Source organism: Leuciscus leuciscus, assembly GCF_965113295.1.
Source record: "Leuciscus leuciscus genome assembly, chromosome: 15".
Classification (NCBI taxonomy): Eukaryota; Metazoa; Chordata; class Actinopteri; order Cypriniformes; family Leuciscidae; genus Leuciscus; species Leuciscus leuciscus.
The window spans coordinates 3,314,251-3,331,028 of NC_138739.1; the positions used below are offsets into that span (position 1 = coordinate 3,314,251).

A 16,778-nucleotide genomic window follows, 5' to 3' on the forward strand; every position below is an offset into this window, starting at 1 on the left:
TCAAGTCTCACTGTTACTAAAGTTTAGGGGTTTGTTCAGATGTAGGTGAGGTTGTGTTTCTGTGGACGTCTCCACCCATCTGATCTCTGAGCTCCTTTAAGACACACTGGCTCTGAGCTCGTGTCAGACTTTGGACCTCGACGGGAGTTTCCTCAGTCCATCACGTCTGGTTATGAGCGAGTTCAGTATGATTTAACACACAGGAACCGGAGAAACCACAGAAGATCTCAACACACAGGTGAGAAAGATCTCCAATAACACATCTGATCTCCTCAGGAAGTGCTTTCTGGATTTATTAGATGACTTTATCATATCAGAACTAGTTGAACTGCTGATCTCAGGTGTGTGTCTTCAGGAGATTTCGGTAAGGTTTAGAAGTCTTCAGCTCTTCTCAAAGGTCTCCAACAGGCACGATCACATATAAAGCTATTCTGGTTTATTTGATCTTCATCAGATGATTATCAGAATCGAGACGTTCTCGCAGTGTTTAGGGGTTTGTCGTGTCGTTCTCCATGTTTTCTTGTCGTACGGACAGTGTTACGTCATGTTCTTGACGCTCCTCACAGCAGATTATAGAGATCTTGATTTATGAGTTTATAAACCTGTGCACATTTCCAGAAGATGATTAGGTAACTCAACACTGTTCATTCCTCACTTTAACGACGCAAATGTTCCAAAATAACATGAAACTTTACCTAAGGTTCTTGGAAATACCATGGTATTTAAAAGTACGGTGTAAGTGAACCCAAGTACCATGGTTTTACCATAGCAAATTTGTTGAAAAACCATGATATTCTGTACCATGTAAAATACCATAGTATATGAACAAAATGGTACCAAAAAGTATCATTGTATACTATGTATACTATCAAATATACCATGGTATTCAATGGAATTTCAAACAATACCATGGTACTTTGTTTTTGGAAGAGAGGATAATACTTGGTATTCTTGTACCATGCAAATGTACTAAAGTATAATACGTTATTATAAAAATATACGTTGAAAAAACAATACAGTACTGTGGTATACTCTCAAAAAGTACCATGGTACTGTGATGGTATCAAATGGTACTTTGAAATATGCCATGGTATTCCCATAAAAGTGTAAAAACCACAACGTTCTTAACCTGTACAGTACCATGTAAATACTGTGGTATAGTCACAAAAATACCATACTTTACAATGGCACAGTGATGGCATCCCATGGTAACACTATGGTACTTTGAGAGCTATTCCATGGCACTTCAGTGTACTTCCAAGGATACCATTGTACTTTTTTAACGATTTTACCATGGTATACTTTGAGGTACCTTAGAGGACAGTGTAAATATTGTGGTGTCCATGCAGGGCCTAAAGCAAACAATGCCAAGCGACAAATGTGAGTAAAAATCTGTGTTGGCGAGTATACTGTATGAAACAATCACCAGTGTGCCGATAACATTTTTATGAATTCTACCAATGCAATGCTGTGAGAACATGAACAAACGTGAACGCCGCTCGGGACAGTTGAAAGGCCAGCGCTGCGTCACAACAAGTTTAAGCCTTGCCAATTAAAATTTTCAAGCGCAAGAAGCGGCGAAAGCAAACTCAATTCGTTACTCGTGCGTTTTCTGTGCGCAAACATCCGAAGTGTGCGAGTACTGAATTGAGCTCTCTTTCACAATTCTTGCGCTTAAAAGGACAAATTCACACAAAGTATCCTAGTAAACATAGTCGGTTATGTCTGAGATGTATTTTTAATAGATAAGAGAGTAAACTATCTTTTAAACTAACCATGATTCGAACATTCTAACAGAATGTGCTAAGACGTTCTGTTCTTTGGCTAAATGTATGTTTCCCCTTTGGCGAAAACTTGTGAAACTTTGGTTGTTTGAGTGTAAAAATAACAAATATGGGAGATGAAACTAGACAGATGCCTAGTTTGCCTCTACCTAGCAACAGAAGGGTTTGCATATGAAGAACCAATCAAATTGTAGGGAAATTATGTAATGTATCATGTCATTTTCAGCATACCCCTATTTTATAAAAAAGGTTGTATTCGTGTTTGCTGGTGGGATTCTCTCTGAAATTTGTCTGAGATCCTCCGGCCGTGCTTCTTCTTGGGGGAGATTCTCTGAGAACTACTCGAGAACTCTTCTGGCCGTGATTAAAGCATTTAAAGGACATTTGCTGAAGTCTGTCTGCAGCAAGTTAGTTAGGGGAATGAGTTAGGGTAAGGAACTCGAAGCCAGTTGTTGATTATACGCTGATTTCACGCAGCCGTTATTTTGAAATCGAAAGCGAGGCTCCGGTGGGAAGAAAACCGGAAGTGTTTTTAATCACAGGAGAGTCGTGAATGTGATGGCGTATTGTTGTGTTTAATGATGGTGTGTCAATTCTAAAACTGTACATACATTTCTTTTATACTTTAGACTATATACAGTGAAATTCATTTATAAATAAAATATTTTTTTTTTATAATTCAAAAAGTAAAAAAAGAAGCAGGAATGAACTATATACATATCCTATATTGGATATTAACATCCAATAGAGTAAATCGCGGCAGCAGCTTCAAGTTGGTAGTCCAAAGGCATTGTTGTTTATCTTTACTTCCGGGGTTTTTCCCACCGGAGCCTCACTTTCGATTTCAAAATGGCGGCTGCGTGAAATCAGCGTATTAAAGGAGAACTCCGGTCAATTTTAACATTGAGCTCATTTTTTGGTAAATTTGGAGTGCTTTCAATACAGAGAACAACAACAAAAATCGGTGTTGCCTACACTGTGTTATCCTCTTTTTAAAATTTGCACCCTGTTGACTTCAATGGGGCATATTTTAAACCTGCTTTTACCCTCTTAACATCCTTGATGTGTCATTACAAGTGCCCAGCCAATGTGAGTGATTCCTTTAGAGTTAACACGGGTGAATCTGACTGCAGTAGATGTGAAAGATATGAAGAAAAATGAAGTTAATTCGGCCAGCGCTCATACCTGTATTTACATCCTGTTTTCGGTTGAAGTCCAAAGTAGTCGATTGTCGAGTTCATGCGCGTGATCATAGGTAACTAAACATATGCGCGTGAACTCGACTACAAAAAAATTAGCTCAATGTTAAAATTGACCGGAGTTCTCCTTTAAGAGTCGACTGTAGACGCCCCAGGTAATTAGGTTCCAGGTACGTAGTTCAGTTTAGGGAAAATCTACCACGTCTTAAGTGAACGTAAGTAGTTGAAAGAAAGAAAACGCATGTGTAACAGTATATTGAATCCGTGCATTCAATCTTTAATGACAGACAGCAGCAGGTTTATTAGGCTGCTGTCACTTTAAGTTAACAGAAGACTGAGAAAATCACTCGCTGCTCTTTTCTGAATAACTTTTTAAACATAAAATAAGGATTAATCTGTTTAATTTATACAGTGAAGTTATTTTACATTTGATTACTTATAGATTATTAAATTTCTGTACCCGAAAGCTACTGTTAGATCTTCCTTAAAAACCTGAAAAGCACAGTTTATTTCATGTATCTTTGTCATATTGTATTTCTGTGTGTTATTACTGACTCATTATTTGTCTTAATGTTTTAGATCAAGGCCTGTATAAGTTAGGCTAGTATAGCTGTGGTATCGAAAATGAAATGGATAATTGTGAATTTTGACTGGTATTTTGTCATTACTGCCTCTTTTTGCAAAAACGGTTGCATGGCCGGTAAAAAATATTTATTCCTGGTAAATTTTTTAAGTCATTGGCCATTGGCAGGTGTGGCAAAAAGTATTAGGCCCTGTATACATGTATATATCAAAATACCCTGGTATTACAAGTTGAATCCATCGCAGTACCGCGGTATGATCACAGTAGGTTTGTTTGCTAGTGTTACTGTGATATAGTGGGGATTGACATTGTGCCCAGGTGCTGTAGTCATGCTGCAGGGTTCGAGTCCGTTCGGCTGGTCCAGCGGTTACCCAGATTCGCTGCGGTCCAGGTGAGGGGCAGATATGATATTAATATAATATCAAACAGATCAGATGTGTGTTTAACTGTGTCATCTCATGTAGCGTGACGGCGGATGAGACGTCCTCGGTGCGGTCGAGTCTATCCAGACCCAGCGCTAAATCAATATACAGTGAGTACTGGTCCTGTGACGTCACCAGTGGATCATTAACACACGGCTAATCTCATGTTAGTCATTTAACCTTTACATAACTGTGTGCTATTTATAGACGCGTTCATGACTGGACGCTGGACACAGATAATGATAATAATACGTTTTATCGGACGTTTTATCAACTGAATTAGTTTCAAAAATAGAATTAGATCGAGTCCCATAAAGCTGACAAAACAAAACCAAAACAATTCTCGGTGTTTGGTTGTGTATTTTTGATGTTTAATATATGTGCGGTGTGTATGATGTGTTTGCTATGAGTTTGTGTGTGTGTTTGTATTGTGAGTTTATGTTTGTTAATGTGTGTCTATTTGAGGTGTTTATTGTGTGTTGTACATTTATGTGCTAATGTTTATTATTGTGTGTGTGTGTTTGTTTATTCATGGTGTGTTATTGATTGTTATTGTATATTTATGTGAATTATATTGCTCTTAATATTGGTGTTTGTCATGTATTGTGGATATTTGTGTATGGTGCTATTTTATTTTATGGATATTAAAATGATAAATGCTACATACTAAATAGGTTGAAGCTAAATATATGATTTATTAAACAAATTATAATTATTGCTGTCAATTCAATCAATCAGGACTAATCGCATCTAACATAAAAGTTTGTGTATGTAATGTGTAATTCTGCTATATATATTATATACACAGTATATATGTCTGTTTGTGCTTGTCTGCATATACACACACACACACACACACACACACACACGTATATATATATATAACATTCTCTGTGTAAAAACTAACTTTTTTGTTAGATGTGAATAATCACGATTAATCGATTTGACGCCACTAATTATAATATTTTTATATATTTGATTTACATTTTCACTATATATTAAATATCAAAGTAGCATATTGTATAGATATAACTTGTTTAATGTATAATAAATGTTATTTACATATATATACATATATTTTAATTCATTTAAATGTTTTATTCATATTATAGTTTTGTACTGGTGTTTCATTATTTGTGTGTTTGATGATAGTATATTTGTGTGTTTGTTATTGTGTTTGTGAGTTTATGATGATGATTGTGTATTTGTGTGTGTTTGTCATTGTGTTTGTGTTATTGTATGTTTGATGATTGTGTGTTTTCTGTAGATCAGAGGAAGGAATACGCGGAGTCCATTAACAGACAGATGCATCAGTTCCAGCACCGAGTGGAGGTGAACATCATCGTCATCATCATCATCGTCGTCATGTGACCCACACATGCCCGTTCACTCACTCTTCCTCTCTCCTCCACAGCATCTGTTCACCTGTGAGCTGGACGGGCGGCAGGTGTGTGACGTGGACGACTGTGTGGAGCGGCTGAAGTACCTGGACGCTACGGGGCGTGTGTGGGGTCAAGACGTGATCCTGGAGGCGCGGGACGGATCGCTGATGCTCCTTGACATCGAGAGCAAGGTGAATCTCTTATGACATACTTTAAAGTACGGTGTAAGTGAACCCAAATACCGTGGTTTTACCATACCAAATTTATTGAAAAAACATGATATTCTGTACCATACAGTGCCATGTAAAATACCATTGTATAAGAACAAAATAGTACCTAAAGGTATCATGGTACTTTAAAGGTGCAGTGTGTAATATTTAGGAGGATCTGTTGACAGAAATGCAATATCATATGCATAACTATGTTTTCAGTGGTGTATAAAGAGCTTACATAATGAAGCGTTATGTGTTTATTAGCTTAGAATGAGTCATTTCTCTCTACACACACCGCGAGTCCGCTTACATCGACATGTTTCTACGGTAGCCCTGAATGGACAAACGCGTTTCGTCACTATGTTGTTCTTCGTGTAAAGAAGCTTCAGCTAAAGTCAGCGAATAAAACACTGACACGATGAACAAGTAACAATAATATTCGCAATAACACATCGTTTTACTGAATAATTAAGTAAACATGATTTCTTAATTAATCTTTGTAAAGAAACCTCATTGCTCAACTGGCTACTCTCTGCTGTCTCAGAAGACGACATCACTTCCTGTCGGTCACCATAACTTCTGTTGGGTGCAATTCACATCCTCACCACTAGATGCTGCTAAAACTTAAACACTGCACCTTTAAAATATACCTTGGTATATGAAACTCTCAGTGGAAGCAGAAGACTGACTGGTTGAAAGCGTTGAGATATTAAAGCGCTCTCGCTGTGATGTTTCAGGAGGTGCTGGAGTCGTGGCCGCTGAACAGCGTTGTGGATCTGAAGGCGGTTCTGGACGAGAGCCCGTACGAATCTCTCCTGACCGTCTCCATCCAGAACCGGGGCAGTCGGGCCGTCAGCGTCTTCATGTTCCAGAGCGAGTCTCTCAGGGTGAGTTCACAACTCACAAAAATGAACCATCACTGAACTTACTTAAGCTGGACTGTGACGCTATTTTCTTCTGGAAACAAACTTTGTTGCATTATTTTCCTGTTATCTCTGTAAAGCTGCTTTGAAACACTCTGTATTGTAAAAAGCACTATATAAATAAATGTGACTTTAACTTGACTCTGATGATAAACGACTGATTTTATGTGTCGTTCAGGCAGATTATCTGAAGAAAGATCTGGATCGGCTTCTTCAGAACAAGAGGGATGATCACAGACAGAGTAACATCAGGTTAGCTGATGAATCCTGTCCAACCAATCACTAATGACCTCCAAATATCGTGGTGACAAATTTGTCATTTGATTCTGCAGTAAAGCCGGTGTAGGAAACGCCATGCCAAGAAATTCACGAAGAGCCTCTCCTCCAGCCGAGCTGATTCTTCCGAGACCTCCTCCAGAACAGTGGGCCGCTCCGGATTATGGTGAGATAATACCAGAACGGTGTATTATTAGTAAGTGGTGGTTGGAAAGGTTGTTGCTTTTCTATAGCTCAAACAGTAGAGCGTTGGCGCTTGCAACGCCTAGGTCACGGGTTCGATTCCCAGGGAAAGCAAGAACTGATAAGAATGTAAAAATGTGTACCTTGAAATGCAATGTAAGTCGCTTTGGATAAAAGCGTCTGTCAAATGCATAAATGTAAAATGTAAAGAAAGTAAGGCACTCTATTGTTATCTCACATGTTTCTTCTACTTCCGTACAAAACTTCACCACCTAACTCGTCCCACACCGTTTGTCGTAGACCCATGAATGAGGTGTTAAATCATGCGGCTCATTGAGGAGAACATTGCTTTGACTTTTATAACCGATCGGGTGTATGATGTTTGCACGGTGGGCGAAAAACTGGGAAAAAAAGTGGGCAAATGGGGGCTCGTCCAGGATCTCTCGGCTCACAAGACACTTAACATTGGCACAAATTTTGTGAGATCATATATCCAGATGAGAATGGCTTTTAGGTGAGCTCATTTGAGACTCCTAGCAAGCAGCCAATAAGCAGTGACACAACAATGTTACAGCCACCCCCTAGCAACCAGTAACAGCACCCTAGCAACCACTCCATAGACTTACATTTAAAAAAGGTGAGAGAGATATCTCTGGATCAGAATATCGTAGAGAAAAGTGAGTGGCCTTTTTTGACTCAGACTGGCAAGAAGTCTTCAAATATCCAATTACACACCCAGTCTATTAGTTTCAGCTAGGAAACTGTCTAGCCGCATCCTAGCAACCATTTACAGCGTCCTAGCAACCTTACGGCAGCATGAATAAGCCATATCTCAGCACCAGAACATCACAGAGACATGGGAACTGGTAACTGTCTAGCCACACCCTTGCAACCATTTAGAGTACCCTAGCAACCGCATATAGAAACATGGACATGTCACATCTCACCATCAGAACATTGGAGACTTAGGAGTTAGCTCTCTTGCAATTACGCAGAACCCCCTAGCAAATGCCTAGTGCCGAGTTATGCCTAGGTGATATCTAAATATGATGATATATATTTTGAAATAGGAAGTTGTTGTAGTAGTAGTTAATCCGGGGACTTTTTGCAGACTCTTTTATGAGTACTGTGAATTCGGACATACTACTTTTGTCACATAGTGTTTTCACCTACTATATAGTAGGGAAGTATGCTATCAGCCTATGTGTCCCTGCTTGCTCTTTGGACTAATATTACCCACAATCTCTTGCACTTTGGATGAGAATGTGAATTTATCATGTGGTATCAATAGTACACAGTATGTACTTTACCATCACCAGCGCAGTATGTACTTTTCATATTTAAAAGCGCTGTTTTTCTGTGCTGTCCAGATGAGAGTGCCGCCCCAACTCCCCTCGCCTCCAGAAATAACTCCACCTATATGAAGATAGTGGCTCCGCCGCCGAGACAGCCTCCGCCCCCTCGTGTAGAAGACACGCCCCCGAGACCGCCCCCGCCCCCTCAGAGGCCGTACACCGAGAGAGAGAGGAACGTGGTGAGTGTTTGTGACTGAATCGTGCAGTGTTGATGTTTAGATGAGAGATAAAGACGACTCGTCTGTGTGCAGGACATCCTGAATCATCTCATTAACGACATCGAAGCCTTCGCCGACAGACTGACAGCCGTCGCCCCTAAAGTGGACAAAAAGAAAAAGAAGAAAAAGCAGAAAGGTGAGAGAAACGGTTCGTATCACTGGATCGGATGAGATGAGTTTATGAATGCTCTGCTGACGTGTCTCCTCTCATCTGTACTCATCTGTAAGTGGTGAAGGGACTGCCGTCAGATGAAGAGTTCACAGTCTGTCTGCAGAAAGTCAAGATGGCCTTTAACCTGCTGGTGTGTGAGAGATACTGCTCCGTGTCATTTGATATTGTATACTACAAAAATTATACCTATATACTATATATTAAATAACTGTTAATATTTGTTTAATTTAATATGTATAAATATTTATTTTAAAGATATTTATCACAAAGATTATTATGTTATATTGTATTATTATTATAATTATGTCGAATAATCTGTTCATCAGGGCACACTGCAGGGAAAGATTGAAAACCCCAGCGCTGCTGAACTCGCACACTGTCTGTTCTCTATACTGGACCTGGTGAGACTATCTATCTATCTATCTATCTATCTATCTATCTATCTATCTATCTATCTATCTATCTATCTATCTATCTATCTATCTATCTATCTATGTCTGTCTGTGAACACATTGTTCTTTAGCTCACATGTGTTTATATCTGTGTGTGGGTAGATAGTGTTTCACTGTAATGAGGATCTCCCTCCATCTATCGTGGCTCCTCTGTTTGAGCCGGAGTGTATCCTCTTCCTCAGCGAGGAGGCCACGGCGGAGGAGGACCATCTGTGGCAGTCGCTGGGAGACGCCTGGAACATCCCCAGGTACAACACTCACTCACTCACTCACTCACTCACTCACTCACTCACTCACTCACTCACTCACTCACTCACTCACTCACTCACTCACTCACTCACTCACTCACTCACTCACTCACTCACTCACACACACACACACACACACACGGCGGAGGAGGACCATCTGTGGCAGTCGCTGGGAGACGCCTGGAACATCCCCAGGTAAAACACACTCACTCACTCACTCACTCACTCACTCACTCACTCACTCACTCACTCACTCACTCACTCACTCACTCACTCACTCACTCACACACACACACACACACACACACACACACACACACACACACACACACACACACACACACACACACACACACACACACACACACACACTCACACTCACTCACTCACTCACTCACTCACTCACTCACTCACTCACTCACTCACACACACACACACACACACACGTCGGACAGAGAAAACCCCAAGACAGACCTGAGCCTAGACATGACCACAACACATCCCTGAAGTGTCAGCAGAGAGTGTGTCCACTAGACTCTCCCTGTGAAGGCCTCATTGACACGACAGCATCGGCACTGATCCTCAACAAACTCTCCATACCGGCGTGAACTTCAACCAGAGGGAACTGGATAATATTCTGAATGTTCTGATAATCTGACTTCAGACCTGTAATGCTGCCTGAATCATAATCATACACTTTTGGTTCGTGTGCCAGAGGAGAACTGAGAGACTGAGTCTGGTTTCACACGATGGTTTTTCTCCATTCCGTCACTGATAGAGTTTTAAAAAGCGCTATATAAATTGACTTGACAGAGGCTGGTCTCTTCACATCATGTTTCTGTGTGTCTGATGAAGCACCAAATGGCCGGAGGATGATGAAGATATTCCCACGTTCACGCCGGTGTTTGATGACGGCTGGGAGCCGCCGGCCATTAGAAACCCAGAGCCGACCAACACACACACCAGCAGCCGAGAGCCTCCACGACAATCTGTGACACGACAAACGGTACAAACACACACTGAGCACTCAAAGGGATAGTTCCCCCAAAAATGAAAATTAGCCCATGATTTACTCACCCTCAAGCCATCCTAGGTGTGTATGACATTCTTCTTTCAGACGAATACAATCAGAGTTATATTAAAAAAATGTTCTGGCTCTTCCAAGCTTTATAATGGGAGTCGATGGGTAGCCAATGGGTATAATCCACCCATGATAAAAGTGCCTTCTGCAGTGAAGCGATGCGTTCGTGTAAGAAAAATATCCATGTTTAAAACTTTATGGACTAAAATAACTAGCTTCCGGCAGACGGCCGTATGCAAGTCGACTTACGCCACAAGAGTAACACTTGATGATGTATGATGTAGATGTAGGAGTAGCTTAAGCGTTGATGCCTCTCACGATTCAAACAAACAGGACTGGGCAACCACGTTCACCATTACGTTGTGCGTCAAGTTTAAGTGTTACTCATCGCTTTACTCTACAAAAAAAAAAAGCCCATTGACTCCCATTATAAAGCTTGGAAGAGCCGAGACATTTTTTAATATAACTCTGATTGTGTTTGTCTGAAAGAAGAATCTTATACACCTAGGATGGCTTCAGGGTGAGTAAATCATGGGCTAATATTCATTTTTGGGGGAACTATCCCTTTAATTACATGAGAAACATTTAATTAAAATGCTTTAATAGTTTTTTGCTTCTGTTTCTTTGTGTAGAGCAACAAAATACCAGAGGAACCTGAGGAAAGGTACGGATATACTTCAGTATTTTAGTGTAGATCTCCTGCTGTACTTTGAGTGTGTAACGGTGTGTGTTTTGCAGTTCGGAGGAGTTGCCGGTGAGCTACATGCGAGCGGTGTTTGATTTTTCCGCGCGTAACGCTCGTGAGCTCACCATCAGTAAAGGTGAAGAACTGCAGGTGAGCGACTGCAGACACAAAGACAAAGAGATTTAGAGTTTATATAGTGTCTGACTTTCTAACTTTATCTGGACAATAACTTTATTCTAGATCTGCTGTAAAGCCAAAACCATCTATGTTACTGTAATTTCCTATTATCTCTGTAAAGCTGCTTTGAAACAATCTATATCGTTAAAAGCGCTATATAAATGAAGGTGACTTGACTCTGTAATAACTTGTTTTTGAGAAAATGGTTTCTGAGGATTGAGCGTGTGTGTTGTAGTTGTTGGACATGTCTAAGCAGTGGTGGAAGGTGAGGAATCAGAAAGGGCAGGTCGGTTACGTCCCCAACAACATGCTTCAGCTTCCACAGCAGGAGGCCAAACCTGTACGTATACGTGACGTATGTGTCTAGTCCTGTTGATCTGAGTTACACATGTTCACAATCATAAACTTCACCCCATGACCCGCAGGAAACTCCATCTGCACCAGCACTCACCAGAAAATCCCGTCCGGAGGAGGTCCGGGCCTGGCTGGAGCACAAGGGCTTCAGTAAAATGTGAGGAAAATGTGTTAGTGTACTGCACAGTATATACTGAGTAATGCATATGGTTTAAAAAATAAATAGTGTGTGAAACTAGTATGCAAAACAATAACCATTTCAAACAGTAATAGTATTCTGCACTGTCACATGACCTAATTAAGATGCATGTTTAATTCATTTACCTAATTTGCATATTGGATAATACTGCACGTTATTAAATAATTTGTTTTGAAATGAGTCAAAACCTAAAATGTTTGAAAATCACGACGACTCCTGGTGCCTTACGGTCTCACACGATGCACATTTAGAAATGTAGTTGATAATCTGGGTATTGAGTACATAATACACACTGCATACTACAGTGTTTCTCAACTGGTGGGTCGCAAGAACGTTTTGAGTTGGTCGCGGAGTGTGTAGTCAAAGACAACAAAAAGCATAATTGGAGGGAAAAAAAGTCTAATGAAAGTCTTTTATGTTGCGTGGAAGCGGTTTCTGTCAGACGCAGTTTAACTACAGAGAGAAACGCGTTGTACTGATCCAGTATCTGAAATCAAAAGTCTCTCACCTCAGAAAAACGAGCTTGTCTGTCCTGTCAGACGTTCCTGTGCTCGCGGCGCGCGCTGGATATCATAAAGAGCAACAACGACAAATCTTAAAGAGCCAATGAAATTATGAGTCATCATAAGGCAAGTTTATTTTTAAGTCAACAATAAGTCATGAAATGGCCAAAAAGTACCAATACGTGATGTATTGGTACTTTTTGGCCATTTCATGACTTAAGGCCAATTTATACTTCTGCGTCGGGTGCGCGTAGAAGGTACGGCGTAGCATACGCATTGACGTGTACCATACGTCGTACCCTTCGCCGTACCCTGACGCGCACCTCCTCAAAAATGTAACTACGCGTCGCGGCGACGCGGACCGCAAGATCAGTGATTGGTCGGCTGGATAGCATCGCGTTTCCTCCTACGCATTTCCGGAATGATCTTCTGCACTCTGCACCGCCCGCCCGCCATTTTTAAATTCCGAAGATCAGTGAAGAGCCATGGAAATAGACCAAGTGACCGAGAGATTGCTTGAAGAAGTGCGGAAATACAGCCATCTGTATGACTCCTTCAGTCGTCATTGCTCGTAGAAACCTAAACTCAAAACAGCCGCGAGGAATGTAAACACAGTGGAACTGGAACATTAAAACCCACCCGTGCCAACTAGCGTTTCGGCGGTGTAACTGCAGAGCAACACAGACATTCGCAGAAGTATAAATGCTCACGACGGCGTCGCCTACGACGTACACTCGACGCAGAAGTATAAATTGGCCTTTAGCTGGGGAGGATTGCATGCATTATATGTTTATTCCGTCTAACTTCACCAGGATCTTTGTGCATGTTTTATTAACAGTTCATGTTATTATTGTATTTACAACGGTAACTGTAGTTTCCAGTTATTTTGTTATTATTCTGTTATTTTTTGATGACTGTGGTGGTTCATTCCAACATGCTAACTTTAATACTAGTTTGGGTTTGTTATTTAATAGCCTCATTACTATCGTTCTTACAGTGTGTGTGTATGTTAAGTAAAAAGGAACGGTATCTCTGTGCATGTCAACCATTTTTGAGAACTAAATTTGTTTGGTTCAAATTCCTAAAAACTTTGGGTCGCGCTTAAAGGATTAGTTCACCCCAAAATTAAAATGTCCTAATAATTTACTCACCCCAATGTCATCCAAGATATCCATGTCTTTCTTTCCTCAGTGGGAGAGAAATTATGTTTTTTGAGGAAAACATTTCTGGATTTTTCTTCTAACAATGGACTTCATTGGTTCCCATCATTTCAAAAGTCTTTGAAGTGTTTAAACGGGCTGTACACGATCACAGCTGAAGAAGAGGTTGTTATCTAGTGAAACGATAGGTCATTTTAATAAAAAATTAATAATTTATAGACTTTTTACCTTCAATAGTTGGGATTGAGCTGATCAACAAACGGAGAGGGAACTACGTCATCACGTTGAAAGGTCGCGCCGGCGCCGGCAGAAGTACCGCCCCACTGTTTACAATGCGACCGTACGTAGGAGGATAGTTCAAATAGTATTGTTTGCTATTATATATATAGTAATAGTATTCAGTGAATATGAATAGTATGTGAATAACATTCTGATGAATATGAATGGTAGTTCAAATAGTATTGCCGACGCCGGCGTGACCTTTCAACATGATGACGTAGTTCCCTGTCCGTTTGTTGATCAGCTCTTGTTAGAAGAAAAATCCAGAAATGTTTTCCTCAAACAACATAATTTCTCTCCCACTGAGGAAAGAAAGACATGGATATCTTGGATGGCATTGGGGTGAGTAAATTATTAGGACATTTTTATTTGGGGGTGAACTAATCCTTTAATGACCATGGGAAAATGTGGCCAGACCAGTTGAGAACCACTGGCATGCTAGTTTGTTAATCTGAACTCAGATGTCACATAATAAAATGTTTGTGTTGTTAAACTGTGTGTGTGTGTGTGTGTGTGTGTCAGTACGGTCCGGTGTTTAGGGGGCGTCACCGGCTCCATGCTGCTGGGAATGACACGTGACGAGCTCAAGACTGTTTGTCCCGAGGAGGGCGGACGAGTTTTCTACCAGCTGCAGAACGTCAAGTCGGCCCTTGCGGTGAGGTCATCGTTACACACATGATGTCATACTGAAGTATCTGATGTCATATTCACACAACGTCATGTTCACTCTCTCCAGGTGGCCAGTGAAGTGAGACCAATGATCTGAGGCCGCTAACTTCCCGTCGACCGACACTAACACACACACACAACTGAAGCTGTTAAAGGAACACTCCACCGTTTTTTGAAATAGGGCTTATTCACCTTCTTTCCTACATTTAGATAGGTGGGCAAATGCATTTTTGTCTCAGTGCATGCATTGTTTTAGTTTGACAGGGTCGGCGCTAGCTTAGCTTAGCATAATGAATGGAATCCTTTGTTGCCAGCTAGCATGTCCTGAGTAAAAGTGATATAAAAAATTTAAAAACCCCACCTAATTACTTCTTGTGGCCTGCGTATTCACAACAAGTACAAATAGCGATGCAGATTAACACTAGACGATTTCCTATGCAGATATTGACTTGGGACTATATTAGGGGGAAGCACAGGTGAAGCACTGCTACTTGGGCGCAGAGATATCACGCCCAAGTAGCAGTGCTTCGCCTGTGCTTCCCCCTAATATAGTCCTTAATATATAAGTCAATATCTGCCTAGGAAATCGCCTAGTGTTAATCTGCATCACTATTTGTACTTGTTGTGAATACGCAGGCCACAAGAAGTAATTAGGTGGGTTTTTTTTAATTTTTATATCACTTTTACTCAGGACATGCTAGCTGGCAACAAAGGATTCCATTCATTGTGCTAAGCTAAGCTAGCGCCGACCCTGTCAAACTAAAACAATGCATGCACTGAGACAAAAATGCATTTGCCCACCTATCTAAATGTAGGAAAGAAAGCGAATAAGCCCTATTTAAAAAAACGGTGGAGTGTTCCTTTAATGGATGCTGAAGGACGTTGAATATTAAATTCATATTTATTGGTAATCAGAGCTGGTTTTGAAGATCAGGAGCGTCTGATTTGTATATTATTATCACTGTTTTTAGGTTTGATGCAAAGATGATCAAGAACCCAGAGGAGACTGAATGCACACATGCTTTATTGATATGAACAAAATACTCTGATCAGAACTGCTGTAGACTAACTTTTTCATTCACAAAAAATAAAGATATACATATATATTTTTGTACCATTACTTGTGATCATTTGCTCTCTAGCATGTGGAACCTCATGCTTTGCTCTGTGTCTGCTCGATCCGCATGCTAATCTCTACAAATCGTGCTGTTTTTGATCTCATGATTTGTGCGATTTATTAGTGGGAAAATCACTATATTGTGTGAAGATTAACAGTCAGTTTAATGTTCAACTAAAACTACTGTCAGGCATACATGTCGAGTGTACGAGGAGATCTACGTGAACTACCTTCATATAGACATGTGAACTCCCCAGCGTTTAGCGCACAGGAGGTTTAGGGTTTAGGGCTCAACGGCGCCTCCTGCAGGACCGGAGGAAACTCGTAAACACACATCTGAACAGTTCGGCCATCAGAGAAAATAAATCCTTCGAATTGATGAAGAAATTAAACAGTTTATAGAACGAGAGACTAAAAAAAAGACACGTTCACAGTAAGTTACAATCAAAGCCAAAGCTTCAAAATAAAAGTAGCTAAAGTAAAAGGCACGTGAGGGAGCGGTGATGTCATCACGGCGCTCGTGACGGAGGTGTAATGACACAAACACTCGTGCTCGTTGCATTATATTGATGCATAGCTGAAACGTCTCTAAACATGCACTGAAATGAGATCAACACTGACGTAGGGAATGTCACTTTGGTCTTGGTGCTGTGGCGTTCTGTAGTGAGTGTGTGGGCGGGGTTATGGCTTCTCTAGTGTGCTGATTGGACAGGCGAGCGTGTGGGCGGGGTCATGGCTTCTCTAGTGTGCTGATTGGACAGGCGAGCGTGTGGGCGGGGTCATGGCTTATCTCTAGTGTGCTGATTGGACAGGCGAGCGTGTGGGCGGGGACATGGCTTCTCTAGCGTGCTGATTGGACAGGCGAGCATGTGGGCGGGGCTGTGGATTGGCTGGACGTGAAAGACAGCATGTCCTCCTCCTCCTCGATGCGGTCCAGCTCCTGCGTTCGGACGGCCTGGGTGATGAGGTGAAGTTCTTCGCACAGCGTCTCGTGACGGTACGCCACGCGGATGTCGGGGACGTTTGTGCGCCGAATGTCGTTACTGATCGTACCCTCTTTGTTGTAGTTGGGACCCAGCCAATAACCCTTAGCCTGAGACAGACAGATATAATAGATCAGGACACAATTATACACTCCACAGAAA

At 41.1% G+C, this 16,778-nt stretch overlaps 2 protein-coding genes across 5 annotated transcripts in view; one reads left to right on the forward strand and one right to left on the reverse strand.

Annotated features, from left to right (window-relative positions):
- The first annotated feature begins 31 nt into the window (after positions 1–31).
- On the forward strand, positions 32–15,622 carry eps8l3a (EPS8 signaling adaptor L3a). Its single transcript, XM_082139069.1, has 21 exons — positions 32–238; positions 3,885–3,957; positions 4,031–4,098; positions 5,256–5,320; positions 5,403–5,561; positions 6,320–6,469; positions 6,684–6,757; positions 6,838–6,947; positions 8,335–8,498; positions 8,571–8,673; positions 8,766–8,839; positions 9,036–9,110; positions 9,264–9,409; positions 10,265–10,415; positions 11,123–11,154; positions 11,229–11,325; positions 11,588–11,692; positions 11,778–11,863; positions 14,370–14,502; positions 14,584–14,665; positions 15,379–15,622. The coding sequence occupies exons 2-20, from the start codon at positions 3,896–3,898 to the stop codon at positions 14,611–14,613; spliced, it is 1,884 nt and encodes a 627-aa protein (XP_081995195.1). The 5' UTR covers positions 32–238; positions 3,885–3,895; the 3' UTR covers positions 14,614–14,665; positions 15,379–15,622.
- Positions 15,519–16,778, reverse strand: part of ampd2a (adenosine monophosphate deaminase 2a) — a 41,263-nt gene continuing 40,003 nt past the window's right edge. For all 4 annotated transcript variants that reach the window (XM_082139008.1, XM_082139010.1, XM_082139009.1 and 1 more), the window contains one exon: positions 15,519–16,726. In XM_082139008.1, the coding sequence (XP_081995134.1) occupies positions 16,475–16,726 (252 nt within the window). In that variant the 3' untranslated portion in view covers positions 15,519–16,474. The remainder of the gene's footprint in view (positions 16,727–16,778) is intronic.

Bases quoted from the DNA above. Each gene is read 5' to 3' on its own strand.
- eps8l3a (XM_082139069.1), top strand. From the start codon at position 3,896: ATGCTGCAGGGTTCGAGTCCGTTCGGCTGGTCCAGCGGTTACCCAGAT. The intron at 5,321-5,402 runs GTGAACATCATC...TCTCCTCCACAG, and splicing joins AGTTCCAGCACCGAGTGGAG to CATCTGTTCACCTGTGAGCT. The intron at 11,155-11,228 runs GTACGGATATAC...TGTGTTTTGCAG, and splicing joins CCAGAGGAACCTGAGGAAAG to TTCGGAGGAGTTGCCGGTGA.